Source organism: Sceloporus undulatus, chromosome 5, assembly GCF_019175285.1.
Source record: "Sceloporus undulatus isolate JIND9_A2432 ecotype Alabama chromosome 5, SceUnd_v1.1, whole genome shotgun sequence".
Taxonomy (NCBI): Eukaryota; Metazoa; Chordata; class Lepidosauria; order Squamata; family Phrynosomatidae; genus Sceloporus; species Sceloporus undulatus.
Window position 1 is genome coordinate 75,745,635 of NC_056526.1, and position 15,461 is coordinate 75,761,095.

The 15,461-nt window shown below is 39.6% G+C and overlaps 1 protein-coding gene across 1 annotated transcript in view; it reads left to right on the plus strand.

Moving 5' to 3' along the window:
• The window catches only part of TUBGCP6 (tubulin gamma complex associated protein 6), a 28,846-nt gene that overhangs the window by 9,713 nt on the left and 3,672 nt on the right, over positions 1–15,461 (plus strand). The window contains 23 exon segments of the mRNA XM_042466727.1: positions 794–933; positions 1,039–1,188; positions 3,946–3,961; positions 4,160–4,230; positions 4,315–4,418; positions 4,562–4,608; positions 4,611–4,650; positions 6,208–6,332; positions 6,439–6,542; positions 6,796–6,861; positions 6,864–6,936; positions 6,939–7,050; positions 7,052–7,256; positions 7,258–7,346; positions 7,505–7,583; positions 7,663–8,290; positions 8,851–8,903; positions 10,391–10,586; positions 11,796–11,964; positions 12,790–12,931; positions 13,127–13,321; positions 13,543–13,675; positions 14,066–14,279. Of these exon segments, the coding sequence (XP_042322661.1) occupies positions 794–933; positions 1,039–1,188; positions 3,946–3,961; positions 4,160–4,230; positions 4,315–4,418; positions 4,562–4,608; positions 4,611–4,650; positions 6,208–6,332; positions 6,439–6,542; positions 6,796–6,861; positions 6,864–6,936; positions 6,939–7,050; positions 7,052–7,256; positions 7,258–7,346; positions 7,505–7,583; positions 7,663–8,290; positions 8,851–8,903; positions 10,391–10,586; positions 11,796–11,964; positions 12,790–12,931; positions 13,127–13,321; positions 13,543–13,675; positions 14,066–14,279 (3,151 nt within the window).

Sequence of the window (15,461 nt, forward strand, 5' to 3'; positions counted from 1 at the left end):
GCAGGGCCAAAGCCCTGAATCACTGGTCTGTCAAGACTGTCTTCATGATAAGCAGCCATTTCTACATTGAATCCAGGCCATCCCTGCCTTAAACAATTAAAAAAAAACCCCATGTTTGCTCTGGATTTGGCTGTTTACACAGGTGTCCCACTGTACCTCTCAGTACCGCCACTCTTGGCATGATTCACTCCCTCTAACGTCACAACAAGGCACCCAGCCATGTGATTGCTGCTGATTGCCTTGTTTTCAACCTCAGAGAGAGCAATTGGCAAAAGTGGTGGCACAGTGGGACATGTGTGTAGACCACTGTTCAATATCACTCTGGAATGCAGAGGTATTGAGGGAAATTTGAGACAGTTTCAGGGCCAGAATCCTCTGGGAGCAGCCTGGAGTATTTTGACCTGCGGAAAACTTTTTAAATGCTACCAATACTGGAATTGCACAGAGGACAGAATCAGCAGGGCTCAAAAATATTTTGATAATAGTATTACAGATTCTAGTGGGTTCCAATGCCATTTTCATGATCACATTCCTCATGGCAGTCATAATACTCATAGCTTTCTATGGATACGTAAAACATTACTTATGCTCTACTTATAAGCACATAAATGTTTTTCCCACCTACTAAATTTGGCAAGTCTATTTGGGGATGTATGTTATTCGTACAACAGAAGAAACATCAGAGGAAGTTGGCTTGTCTGTGTGAAGAAAAGATAATAATTCCTTAAAAAATTAATTGCGCTCAAGAATCCTGAATGTGGCATGATATTTTATATTTCCTTTGGATCTCTAGACAAACGTTACTGGACCCATGGATACGTTTTGATTTCAAAAGAAGTAGAAGACTGTGTCCCTGTGTTCCTGAAACATATTGCTAATGATGTCTACATTTGTGGAAAAACCATAAACTTGTTAAAGTTGTGTTGTCCCAGGGTAGGTACTATGACAGTGGGCTTTAAAACAACATAAGCAGACGTACAAAACAAAAATAGAACAAGACTTTCCCCATGTCTTCTGTATTTATTTTTACTTTTTCAGCACTATATATGTTGGTCTGATATTCCTGTTCCTCGGATTTCTGTAATTTTCTCCCTTGAAGAATTAAGAGAGATTGAGAGAGACTGCGCAGTGTACGTCAGTCGAATGGAAAGAATTGCACGCTATAGTACCATCAGCAAGGAAGAAAAGGTAAATTGAATAAATAGAGTAATTTTGTATTAGTAAAATTCATTGTCAGTAACATGGACTTTGTGTACAATATCCCCTTCCATAAAATCCAAATTGACATAGTACTGTACACATCCCTGTACATATCTTATCAAAAACAAACAAACAAACAAAAAAACCCAAAGTTTATAATTGGACCCATTCTCAAGTAGGCGAATATAGGCTTGTAGCTTTAGAGCAGTGGTTCCCAACCTTCCTAATGCCGTGACCCTTTAATACAGTTTCTCATGTTGTGGTGACCCCCAACCATAACATTATTTTCATTGCTAAATGCAAATATCTGTTTTCCAATAGTCTTAAGTGACCCCTGTGAAAGGGTCATTCGACCCCCAAAGGGGTCCCAACCCACAGGTTGGGAACCACTGCTTTAGAGTATCACATCTAATATAGTCATTGTTTTATTGTTTCAAATATATATTTGATTTTAATTTTAGCATCCAACTTTTGACAGTGATAAATATGGGCAAAACTACCATATATACTTGTGTATAAGTCAACCTCATGTATATGTCGAGGGCAGTTTTTGGGTCCAAAATCATGGATTTTGATACGACCTGTGGATAAGTTGGGGGTCAAACACTGGGGCATGTTAGAAAAGATCTAATTGGGGAAACAAAGCACCACTCCCCTTCTCCCTCTCTGGACTTCTCCCAAGGGTCACAGTCTCAGCATGGAAAATGGGAAAACAAGCCTACACACACTCTCTCTCTCTCTCTCTCTCTCTCTCTCTCTCTCTCCCTCACCAGCATTTCCAAGTCTTATGGCTTGCAAAATGGGGTAGAAACCTCTCCTTCTCTTCCTTTTACCAAACAGCATCATTTTCCAAGGCTCATGGCTTGCAAAGAGGGGGTCGAAATCTCTCCCTCTCTTCCCTTTACCAAAAGCATTTCCACGGAGAAAACCTTTCTCTCCGTTCCCTTTACCAAAAGCATTCCAAGAATCATGGCTTGCAAACAGGGTAAAACCTCCTCCTTCTCTCCTTTACCAAAAGCATTTCCAGGCTCATGGCTGCAAAGAGGGGTAGAAATCTCTCCCTCTCTTCCCTTTACCAAAAGCATTTTCAAGGCTCATGGCTTGCACAATGGGATAGAAAACCTTTCTCTCGCTTCCCTTTACCAAAAGCATTTCTAAGGATCATGGCTTGCAAAACAGAGTAGAAATCCTCTCTCTCTCCCCCTCCCTTTACCAAAAACATTTCCAAGACCCAGGCTTGCAAAGACGGTAGAAATCTCTCTCTTTCCCCTTTACTAAGCATTTCCAAGATTCATGGCTTGTAAAATGGGATAGAAACCTCTATTTCTCTTCCCTTTAACAAAAGCATTTCCAAGGGCTCATGGCTTGCAAAACAGGTACAAAACTGGGCATACTCTCTCTCTCTCTCAGCAGCTGTTTGTTAGCTCTGGCTAAGGGAAGGCAGATGGATAACCCACACACACACACACACACACACACACACACACCCGGGGGAGAGAGCATGGGACTCAAATGGAGCTGTTTAAAGATACCTGGCTACAAAGAAGGTGGGCACTTCTTTTAGGACCTTTATAAGCCAGTATTAACGTATTGCTCATATATAATTTGACCCATTATTTTGGAGTCCATTTTGGGGCATAAATTTTTGACTTAGTTGAGTATATCGGTATATAGAATGAGTTTATAATGTTTCATTTAGCTGCTATAATAATGAGTGACAATTTTGAATTCCTTGAGTACCTCTTTGAGGCCATGTGGGCTCTTAAGCTTTCTTTCTTTCTAGGTTTAGTGAAGGATAATCTGAGGTCTAGTCTACACTTGCCATTAAACCAGTTTTCTCCTTGCCCTGCGACCTGTCCAATGATGCAGGCAAAGCCCTGATTTGAGTGCAGGCTGTCTTCACATGGGCAAACCAGTTCTATACCAGATTCTGGCCATCCCTCTTTAAAGCTATTTTTTAAAACCCTGTCCTTAGCTCTGGGTCTTACAGGAAAACCTCAAGCACTCTGGAGTGATGCCAGACAGCTCTTCACCAGCATTGCACTGGAGTGCACAGGTAATAGGGAATTTGGGGCAGCTTTGAGGCCAGAATGCTCTGGGGCAGCCTGGAGTATTCTGGCCATTGTAGACCAGCAAAAGTTTATTATCACTATTAAAGCAGGGAAATTTCTAGCAGACCTGAGTACAAACAGTTCAGCCCTTAGTGTTTGCCGGTGATGTGTGACAGGAGCGTGTTGACAGGGCCAGGAAAAATCTGTCTGCTATTCCTTCGGAACACTGAAGCTTAGACCCATTCCTCTCTTGTCTTTACCTAATGGAAAAATTGTAAGCTTGCTGGAGAAATAGGTATATCTTCTCAAACATAGAACAGTCTGACATTTTTATCCTTCTCGGGGATAAAGCAGAATGTGGAGAAGGAAATATGATGCTATCACTAAATGTCCTAGGAGAATTGTATGCTCACATTGAACACAAGCTTGATTCTAGTCTTAAGTTATTACATAAAGCAGTTTTAATACCTGTGATATCTTTAGCTTCGATGCCCAACATGGATTTCTATGGAAGTTAATTTGTGTGAGGCCTTGAAAATTTGTTCTATGCCTAGTACAATGCAAATTACCAGTCTGCTATTACTGCTTCCTGCATTCTGTAATGTATCTTCCAGCCATGTCAGTTAGACAGCAGGTTCTTTTAGCAACAGCCAGAATATTTTATCCTAAATATTTTCTAGTACACCAATCTTAGGATCTGAAAATGAAAGCTCAAGCTTTAATGCTATTTTATCTATCAAATTATGGTACTATAACTGCATCGTGAGATTCCTATTTATATTTGAGAGGGTTTCTTGATTTACTGGGGGTTTTGCTCATGAAAATGCACATCTAAAGCATGCATTACAGTGAAAGTCTTGACAATCTCGTAAATCATTTTAACTACCCCTTGACTTGCGTATGGAAATTGAAAAAACAGGGTTTATTGTTCCATGCTCGAGAAGCAGCTAGCGAAGCTCTTAAAGCCATTACTGGTAAGTTACAGCTGTCTTTGATATTCTAGTTGGTTTTCTCAAGTGTTTTTTGCTAATAACGCAAGTGGCATTTAAAATGTATTTAGATCCAAATATCTCAGAAAATGGTACTGGATGCAAAGAAGCGTGAACAGTTTCAGATTAAAAGAACAATTTGAAAAGATCACAGGTATTTATCTTAATTGAATTTTCTGCTGGTAACTTTAAAAGATTTTAAAAACCTTGTCTTGAGATGAACTTGTTTGAATATAAAATACAGATCTCAGTGTGTGGTTTTGGATAGTTATCTCTAAAGTTTTCTGAATTTATATGTGCGCCGACGTGCTCTGAAACAAGAGACACTGATGATGATTTTAGTTATGCCCGAGAGCTCAGGAGAGGGGAGAGATGAAGGCTTTAGAGAAGATTTGTAGGAAAAGAGCAAGGTAAGAGAATTCCAAGAATAATGCCAGTTGAAAGTGTTATGTTGAAAATTTTGTATGGTCCAACGCACTATCAATACCAGAACCCAGGATCATAATTGCTACTTCTCATGTATGTATTTGAACTGTGGAATTCCCCTTTTGGATGTAGGATGATCGAACTTGATGGCTTTAATAGAGGATTAGACAACTCCTGAAGCATTAGGCTAACAGTGGCATCTTAATTATGAGGGCTGTTACTTCTGATATCAGAGACAGAATCCTGTTCAAGATTCTAGGGAACATGAATAAGAGTGCTGCTGTTAACACACGTTCTGCTTGTGGGATTCTTAAAGCTCTTTGGTTTGCCATTCAGTTAGCAGAATACTAGACAGGCCTTTGATCTGATTCAACAGGGCTCTTACAAGTAGCTGCACTTATCTTCTTGAACTCTGTCAATCTTCTCTGTTGCTGCTACGCTGTTGTTGTTTCTGCGGCGAGGCAATAAGCCTGGCCAGGAGGAGTCTGTGTTGTAATTTGACTTTATCCCATCAGCATATCCCAAACCCCATCCCAACACGATATTGTAAATAGTCTTTTAGCCATAAATATTTGAGCTGATACACATTTCAAAAGTATTGCCACCCCCTGCAAAAGTTTAAAATGTTCATATCACCTGCTTTTAATATTGGATCAAATATGCTTATGATATCACTCTTATAAGAGCGCACATGCAGCACTCTTAACAATTATTAGCTATCCTCTGAGTAATCCTGTAAAATAGATTGCTCTGAGGGTATGACTAATTCCTTGCCAATAAACAAGGCTTGAACTTGGCATTCCACATCCAGATTAACCTGCTCATAGTCAGTTACATTTTCACAATTCAAATTTAAGAGAGGAGCCTTTTTCAAATCTCTGGGAGTATCTTCCATACAAAAAGGCTCCTGCACACACATGAAAACGAAAGGCTCTGAGGATCAACCTCATGTGTACATGAGTACAACCTTAAGTAATTCATAAGTACATTCTTATTGCATGTGTGGAGTCACCCAAGTATAGAGATGGTTGGTGTTTCTGAGCTCAGTCATCATGGGTGCTAGAGTTTATAAAAATGCAAGTGATTTTAACTGTTAGTGAATAGCTCAGCATATCACCAATAGTACACAACTTAAAATATGTTTTTCCTTGGTGTTAGAGGTATAACAGTAAACAACCTCCTACAACTGCCACTCTGCACAGCAGAGAGATTTATCTGAAAATAGAAAAAAAATACACAGTATCCAGCTACCCACGTTGCTGAAATTGAATTATACCGTTGAATTATATTAACCTATATAAAATAAATATTATAGGTTACAGTTTTCAAGGAATGTGCGTTTGAAGCACAGATTGCTGAAACATGCCAAATGTTATGTGATATATATTGATTTTCATCAGTACCTTGCGAGTCACTGACCTTCAGCTTGTGGGGTACATTTTAAGGTCTGGAAGGGAATATAGCATGAGAAAATTTGCTTTTTCCTCTCCTTTATCCCAACATGACCTCGTAATATTATTTTTTTATTTCATGCAGGCAAGGTTAATTGACCATTACCGCAACACTATCTGAAGATGCAGCTCGTAGAGAAAAAAAGCCTTATGGAAAATTCAGAGACATAAATTGGAACACAGCCCGTCTCAGTTTCTGATGGAAGATCAAAAACGTTTGAGGTAGTGTAGTTGCTTTTTTTCTTTTTTAAGAACAAGCAAGTTGATCATATGATCATATATGCTTAACATATATTACAGTTTTGATTTTGGCCCCCATTTATTCCTTGGAAATGCTTGAAAAACTTCCTGATGGAAAATACAGGAGGAAGGTAGACATAATTCCAGAAAATCGATGTCAACAGGTTGCAGCTGCACTTGGGCCAGTGACAGATCCACCTTCAGGTTGGTGTGCTGTCTAAGTCTGATAACAGTTATACTATCATAAGCGAATCAAAAAGTAATATGGCCATATAAAAACTGTAGAATACTACATCATATAGTGTTAGAAGATATAATATAATATAATATAATAAATTTATTATATTTTCTGCATCTCCCTGCGGATCGATTGTAATTGAAAGAAATAGAGAAGCTATCTCAGCTGTATGAATAACTTATGTATCTGTTTAATAACAGTTTTCATTATTTGCACTTCAGTTAGCTCCTGCTGAGCCTAGCTATCTACTGATGGGGACAGACACTGGCGAAAGACAGAGTCTCAGCTGGAAAATGATGCTTCAGATAAGAAATCGCTGGACTTCACAGCCAACAATATACAGGTAATGAGTATCCTGAGTTGGAAGAATCAGAAACTACATCCCAGGTACTCCATACGGAGGAAACAATCTCTCCCTCAAAATCCATGTCTGAACAACAAGGTCTGGATTTGAAGATTTTTACCAAAACCTCAGAGAAGAAACATTGCTGCCACCTGTGTAAAGGAGACCAGTTTATTAGAGGAGCTTTGCGAATATCAGTTCCAGTCTTCCCTTGGTGATCAGATTGGTGAAGAAAATTCTGTGCCAAAGGATGTTGTAGAAGGGGAAGCCATTACCCCAGAATATGACTTTATACTGTTCTCAGGCCTTCAGTTGCACACAGCCACTCAGAGTTGGAGAAAATGTTTTTGATGTTGAAAGCAGGAGGCCTCGATGGAATATTCATGGCCATGCATCTGATGCAAGCATAAAATAGGAGAATATGTTCCAGATGCAGAACAAGCCCAACCACATTCAATCCTCATGGCCATGCATTCTGACAAGCATTAAAATAGGAGAATATGTTCCAGATGCAGGACAAGCCCAGCCACATTCAAATCCTCATGGCCATGCATCTGATGCAAGCATAAAATAGGAGAATATGTTCCAGATGCAGAACAAGCCCAGCCACATTCAAATCCTCATGGCCATTCTTCAGATGCACACATTAAGATTGGGAGATATGTTCCAGATGCAGAACAAGCCCAGCCACATTCAAACTCATGGCCATTCTTCAGATGCACACATTAAGATTGGAGAATATACTTCTGAGGAAGAACCTATCCGGCCTCGCTGGAATATCCACGGCCATGTGTCTGCAGCTCACATTCAGGTTGGACAATATGCCTCTGAGGTAGAACCCTCAAGGCCCAGGTGGAATATTCATGGGCATGCTTCTGATGCCAACATCAAAATTGGTGAGTATGTGTCAAACATAGAGCCAAATAGACCTCGGTGGAACATCCATGGGCACATGTCAGACGCCAGCATCAAAATTGGTGAAAATGTTTCTGAAGTGGTGTCCTCTCGACCACGGTGGAATATTCATGGGCATGTCTCCAAGTCACACTTTAAGACTGGTGAGCTGGTTTCTGATTTTGAGACTTCAAAGCTTCGATGGAGTGCCTTTGGCCATGCATCACAGTCAAGTATTCAGATCGGTGAGTGGACGCCTTCAAGTGACAGTGACCCAATACCTCACCTTAAAACAATCTCAGGTCCTGCATCTAGTTCTTCAGTACAGGCATTCCTGTACAATGCGGAATTCTCTTCAGGCAAAGACAATGATAAAGGACAAGAATCAAAACCATCTGAGTCTGTTTTGGCAGTTAACCTGGATGAAAAGCAAGAAGAAAGCTTAAGAGAGGAAGAGGGTGAGTAACAGTGAATCAAAAATTGGGGGGGGGCAGATTAAAAGCAATCTACTATTAAATCAGAGAGATTAATTGGCTCAGACTGATGTTTAGCTGGATTAGTGGAATTTAGCTGGGTTGCATCTGTATATTCTTACAGTTAGCGTAATGGGTTTGTGAATCAGGTTTACTTCAGTTAAAACTATGTTATGTATGGGTTGGAATTAACTAATTGTACCTGTGACTTTTTTGCCTTCAAAGCATAGCTTTTAAACCATTTGTGATGAGTGTATAAAAATTAATGTAACACAGTGTATCTTTTAATAGCTGAAAATGCCTTATTAAATAGAGGACAAAGTCCAATACTGAGTTTCACCCTCACTAAGTAAGGAAGTGTGGAGATTTAAATTACTGTATTTTTGAAATATGTTTCATGTTTACAATATTCTGTAAGTCTTAAGTACAATAAATACCAAAATAGTGTGTTTAATCAATTTAACATGTTTCTTGCCTTTAGATAGATACACAAACAAATAATATTCTCTTTCTCTTCTTTTTTTACTCCCCCCCCCCAAACATAGCATTCATAAGTGATGATGTCAAGCAGCTACCAAATCCTATTCAGAATTTGCAGGTGAGGAATAAGTAAATGTTGACATTTCTGATTACTGTCCCCCTAACATTAACTATGAATTAATGGCATATGAGTATTCTGATAGACTTTCATGTCAAAGTGGGTAATTTTCTATTAATGTATTTGTGGTTGTGTACTGAACACCTGTTTGCTGGTGTCTTTAAAAATAATGAAACCAGCCCTTTTGCTTTTATAGCTGTTCTAGTATATGTTGCTGTAAAATTATTTTTAAAATGCAGTGGCTTAGTGATGAAGATGCCAATTCTGATGATCAGAAGAGTGGAAGGTTGGCAGTTCAAGGCTCGAGTGCTGCATGATGGTGTGAGCTCCTGTCACTAGTCCCAGCTTTTGCCAGCCTAGCAGTTCAAAAGCATGCAAATGCAAGTAGATAATAGGTACCACTTTGTTGGGAAGCTAACAGCATTCAGAGCAGTCATGCTGGCCACATGACCATTGGATTGGTCTTCAGACAATGCTGGCTCTATGGCTTGGTAACAGAGATGAGCACCATCCACTGTGGTCAGTTACGATTAGACATTCACGTCAATGGACTACCTTTACCTCTTTAATAAGTCTTACCCCGATCTGTAGACAACATCATGCTTATCATAGATTTCGCTGCAAACTAACTGATTATTGGTGGAATCAACTCCTATTCAGTACAGTTTTAAGAACTGAGAGCCAGTTGGTGTAGTGGTTTGAGTGTTGGACTATGACTGTGAAGACCAGGGTTCAAATCCCTGCTCAGTTATGGAAACTCACTATGTAACCTTGGGGAAGTCACACTCTCTCAGCTTCAAAGGAAGGCAAGGATAACCCGTCTGTGAATAGATTCTGCCAAGGAAAGCCTGTGATAGGTTTTCCTTATGGTTGCCATAAGTAGGAAATTACTTGAAGGCACACAACTACACCTCCTTAAAAAGAATTGCCATTGGCTAATTTAGGTGCTAGACTGGCATGGTGAGAGTGGGCAGGTGTGGTGTGGAATTCCCTTGAATTACCAGTGGTTTAGCTGAAAACACAAAAGAAAGACTTAAGGTGGCTTTAATAGGGCTAGATGCATAGATGCATAGAAAAGTGTTATGTTTTACAGAGCTTGGAAATGTTACTTTTGAGGATTGTAATTCCACAAATACTCAAGACTCGGGAATATGGAGAACTGTCATTAAGAAATAACTTGTATAAACTCTGTCTGTATGACTATCCAAATAATTTCTAGATTCTGTTGTCAGTGTTCACAGGAAAAGGTAGATTTTGTACTGACCCCCCCCCCCACACACACACCTTTTATATGACTATATGGCACACCATAGACTGTGTGGCACACCGTCATCTTGGAGCTACCTTCTGAGCTCTACTGTGGCAGCTGCATTTTTATTCAGCTGTGAGCTGCCTTGGAATTCAGGCAGATGAAGGGTGATCTATAAATGTTTTAAAACATTTCAATGAGAGTGGCAGAATAATAATCAGATGTGCTTTTTCCTCAGGAAGAGGAAACTGAGAAATCCACAGAATTGGTTCTTATGATGACTGAACAAATTTGTCTCTCCGACGCCCAAACATCTGAAAGTCAAGAAAGCGAAAACACTACTGTTGCCATGTGGAAGAAGGAGGAGGATTATTTGAAAGCATTATCTGATCAATATTGTCTTGAAGAATATCAGGACAACTATGATTTGATGTGTGAGTGTTCTCAAAATGAAGAACATAAAGAGCACATAACAGTTTAAAATACTGTTATGCTTGTGGTCAGCAGTATGTATGCTTGTCTGGAATTCGATAGAGCTGGATGGGGAATGTGGCCCTCCAGGTGATGTTGGCGTGGAAGTCACATCATGTAGTGTGCCACAATTCATTTCTGACCAGTGTCTATGCTAGCTGGGGCTGATCAGAGTTGGTGTCTTAGAACAGCTGAAGAGCCACATAAGTCGGGTGGGCAACTGCATGGGCGGCTCAGGGGCCAGTTTTCTTCCATGTCCCTTGTGAGCCACATCCACTCACAGAAAGCCCAAATATCTCCATTTTCTCTTCATGGCCTCTTAAGAAGCCATGTTCCACCACTTCCTCTAACCATTTTGACAGAAGTGAATGGTTCCGAGGAGTTTTGAGGTTGGAGTGGGGATGTTTTTGCATGTTTTTGTGTGTTTTGGGGGGGGGGGGTGCCTGCATGGTTTTTATGGGAAAAAATTGGGGGAAAATTCTTTCAAAAGAATTGAGACTTGGAAGGCTTTGAGGGACCACAAAAATGGGGTCCAGGAACCACATGCAGCCTGTAGACCTCACTGTCTGCACCACTGTTATAGATTATTCTCAGAAGTTATTGTTTTCCCACAATCAAATTTAAACGAAGGGCCCTTTAATTACTGTAGCAGCTGCCTGGAAGCTTCCCTGGGATTCCAAGACTATTTGAAGGATCGTATCACCCTGTATGAGCCCCTAAGAATACTGAGTCAGTGAGAGAGGCCTTCTCTCTGTCCCACTACCCTCTCAAGCATGTTTGGTGGGAACAAGAGAAAAGGCCTTTTCAGTGGCTGCTCCCAAGCTCTGGAACTCCCTCCCTAGGGAGACCAGGATGGTTCCATCTCTGCTGTCCTTCCAACGGCAGGTAAATACATTTCTATGCTGCCAGGCTTTTGCATGACAGGGATCCTGTTTTGTTTTTATTTTAAAGAGTTTTTAACAGTACCCTTGTGTGCACACTTCCTCCACTCCCATTATTAATGTCCTCAGAAATGCCCTGCCTCCTGACATTTTTACCCATCTGTAGAATGTAAACATTCAAATTAATAATTGCATTAAAACCTTTACATTGTTGTTTTGAAAGTACTTTAAAAAGAGCAATCAGTAACCCTAAACGGAAATCAACACAGAGATTTCTTTGCTCCCATGCAGCAGACCTTCCAGTTTCCCATCTCCTGCATCATGTCATCCCAAGATCCTACACATTCCCTGTGGAGCCATCTGCAAAGTCAGCAACCGATGAAACAGCTGTACAACTAAGTGAACTCTTGTCTCTACCAGTGCTGATGAAACGGTCAATTACTGCTCCCTTGGTTTCTCAGTAAGTAATATTTAGACTTGTTTGTAATACTTAAGAAACTGATCTATGCTGGTGATCAAGAAAGTCTAACTATTATTATCATTATTATTAGTAATAGTAGTAGTGGTAGTAGTATCCTGCTTTTTCCTCTAAATTGGGACTCAGAGCGGCTTACAATTTAAAAGCACACTACAATTAAAAACCTACAAAAGTGACAATTAAAATAGAATTAGAATATTACTATGTTAAACCAGCTCATTTCTTTAAAAATAGAATACAGTTAAAAAGATAAATGCACTTAAAAACCATACATCTTAAAACAGCACAACATCCCCAGGACATTCTTTAAAAATTGTTTTAAAAGCCTGTCTGAACAAAAAGGCCTTAGTCTGTTGGCTGAAGAATAACAAAGAGGGGGCCATTCTGGCCTCCCTTGGAACCCTATTTGAGAGTAGTGAAGATGATTCATTAGAGCAGGTCCCTTGGAAAGAGCCTATAATTAATTTTGGTTACTGGCTCAAACTTTTGAATGTTTTTTTTAAAAAATTTACTTCACACATAATGACTCCTTTTGCTACTCTCAACTAGAATAGGCCATTGAATCAGTGGGATTTATGTGAAAGTTGACTTATTAAGTTCAAATTGATTTTGTAGATCTGTCCTAGTTGGGACTGACAGTTGGAATTAGACCAGCATCTGATTTAAGATTCAAAATGCAATTTTATCTTGGATTTAGGTTGCTATTCAATAGTTATTTAAAAGTTTATCTTTAATGAGTAGTGAGTTGGTGGACTTTTTGATTTAATTTGTGTTAAGTACTTGGTGCATGTGTTCACTTGCTTCTAGTGTTTCCCTTGTAAACAAAGCCATTGTCGACTACTACTTTGTGGAGCTGAATGTTGAGAAGCATTTTGGAGCATTAAGGCATTTTTTGTTGATGGAAGATGGAGAGTTTGCCCAATCACTCAGTGATTTACTTTTTGAAAAGGTATTTGCACAGGATTTTCTTCTCAACTTGTTTCTTGAATATATATCCAATTGCTATTATAAAAAGCAACAGTTGCCTGTTTCTCTGCTATCAAATGCAGGGAAATTCTAAAGCATCTGACATACAGCATTGTTTCTTCAAATGGTACTGTGCCAAATATATTTTCAGTCTCTGATACCATGTTTCTTATTGCAGCTTGGTTCAGGACAGACACCTGGTGAACTTCTAAACCCACTAGTCCTCAATTCCATCTTAAATAAAGCACTGCAATACAGTCTTCATGGAGACACTCACCTAGCCTCCAATCTCTCCTTTGCACTGAAATATCTTCCAGAGATGTTCAAGCCCAATGCGCCTGATGCCCTAAACTGTTTAGAACTACGATATAAGGTGAGAAAGCTTATAGAAAAATTGGAAAACAAATGGAATGTTCCTCTTATAGATCCATTGGAACTAATCTATTCCAATCATCTTGTAATGCTACTTATAAAGGCCATCTGTTTTTTAAAAAAGAGCAACAGTCTTTGAATCCTTACCTTAAAGACAATTAAATTTTCTGGTGCTACGGGGACATGCAATAGTAATATATGTTTCAATTATTCTTTTTTAAGGTTGACTGGCCCTTAAATATTGTCATTACTGAGAACTGCATGAATAAATATAACAAAATTTTCTCCTTCTTGCTGCAACTGAAGCATATGGTGTGGACTCTTAAGGATGTTTGGTTCCATTTGAAGCGAACTGGTGAGATGATTTTGGCTCTTTTTATTTATCTACTTTAGAATCCAACCTGTTCAGAAAAACAGGTTATGTATACATCTAACAGGTATCTCCTTCATCTGCATTCCATGAGATTATTATAATTTATTTCAGATCTACATAATTGAAGGTGTCCACAGTCTGCTGAAGATCTGTCGTCGCCCCCCCCCCCTTGAGTGTATATTATGTTAATTTAATTCAGTGGCAATGAGAGCAGCTACTAGTTCCTGGTACATCACAACTATTACACTAAAGTGCATTTGAAGTGCAAAAAAGGTGGTGGTCAGGGGAAGATAAACAGTTTCATATTTATATGTGATTTTTTTTTCCTGGTGCTGCTATTCATCTTTTTCTTTTGGGTGCTTTTTCCCCCAGCATTAGTGAAACATGCATCAAACTCAGTCCAGTTTCGACAGCTTCAGCTTTATAAGCATGAAATGCAGCACTTTGTCAAAGTTATTCAAGGTTATATTGCCAACCAGATCCTGCATGTTACCTGGTGTGAATTTGGAAACAAACTGTCTTCTGTAGGGAACTTGGAAGAGATCTACAGAACACATGCAGAATACCTCAACAAAGCAATCTTCCGGTAAGAAAATTATTATATGCAATGTAGAGAATTTATCAATTTACGTATAAATATTGGTCAGAATCCTGTATGGGAGATATGTATGTGTAAGCACTGTAGTTAACGGTGCTACACAGTGAATCCTGGCCTAGTCACCCCACATATCCCCATGTACCGGGAAGCAACTGCTGTGATCAATGAGAATCTGTTCCCCAGTTGCTTGGGAAGCAACTGGCTGCCATTTGCACACTCTTCCATAGGCCATCTCTGGTGCAACAGGCAAAAGCAGGACCCCTGTTGCAATTCCCTGTTGTGCTGGAGATTGTTGTCATGGAAGTTGGGGGGGTGGGGGAGATAATCAGTCAGCTGCTTTTCCAGTCAACATGGGAAGATACCCCCATCAATCACTGCAACTATTGCCTGATAAGTTGAAATTGGAGGAATTTCATGGTTCCTACGTAGGTCCTAGTTTAGGGGCTACATACGGATCATGAATATGTCAATCATGTATGCATAAATCTAGGTTATGTATTTCTAACTGTCGTACAATCCTATAAGTAAATACAGGATTCTTGCCTGCAACAGTTAATATGAATCTCTTTTATCTTGGCTTTTGGTGCTGATTCCACTGTTACTGTAGCGTAAAGAGTAAGAGGAACTAGTAGTTCCTACCTAGGAAGTGTTTCAGAGATGGAAATTAGGATGAGAATAGGGAAGAAAGCCCCTCCCAACAATATCCAACTTCATTGTCATTGCTACAGCCTCCTTGAATCCCATTTTGGGAGAAAGACGGGATATAAATTCCATAAATATCCCTGGAGCCCTGGTGGCACAGTGCTTAAATGCTGGTACTGCAGCCACAAAGTTGTAAGTTCACAAGGTTGTAAGTTCAATCTTAGAGGCCAACTAAGCCTTCCATCCTTTCGTAGGTTGGTAAAATGACTACCCAGCTTGTTGGAGGCAATTGGCTGGCACCTTGTAATCTTCTTAGAGACTGCTTAGTTCAGTATGAAGCAGTATAGAAATGTAAATGCTGTCAGTATTGCTTTCTACTGTCTTGATGTCTCCCACATTCCAAAACCTAGCCCTGGTTAGTTCTTGGATGGGAGACCACTAGCTGTTCTAGACTATATTTCAGAGGAAGGAATTAGCAAAAAAGCTCCTAACTATTCCTTGCCTAATAAAACTCCTTGAAATTCATGG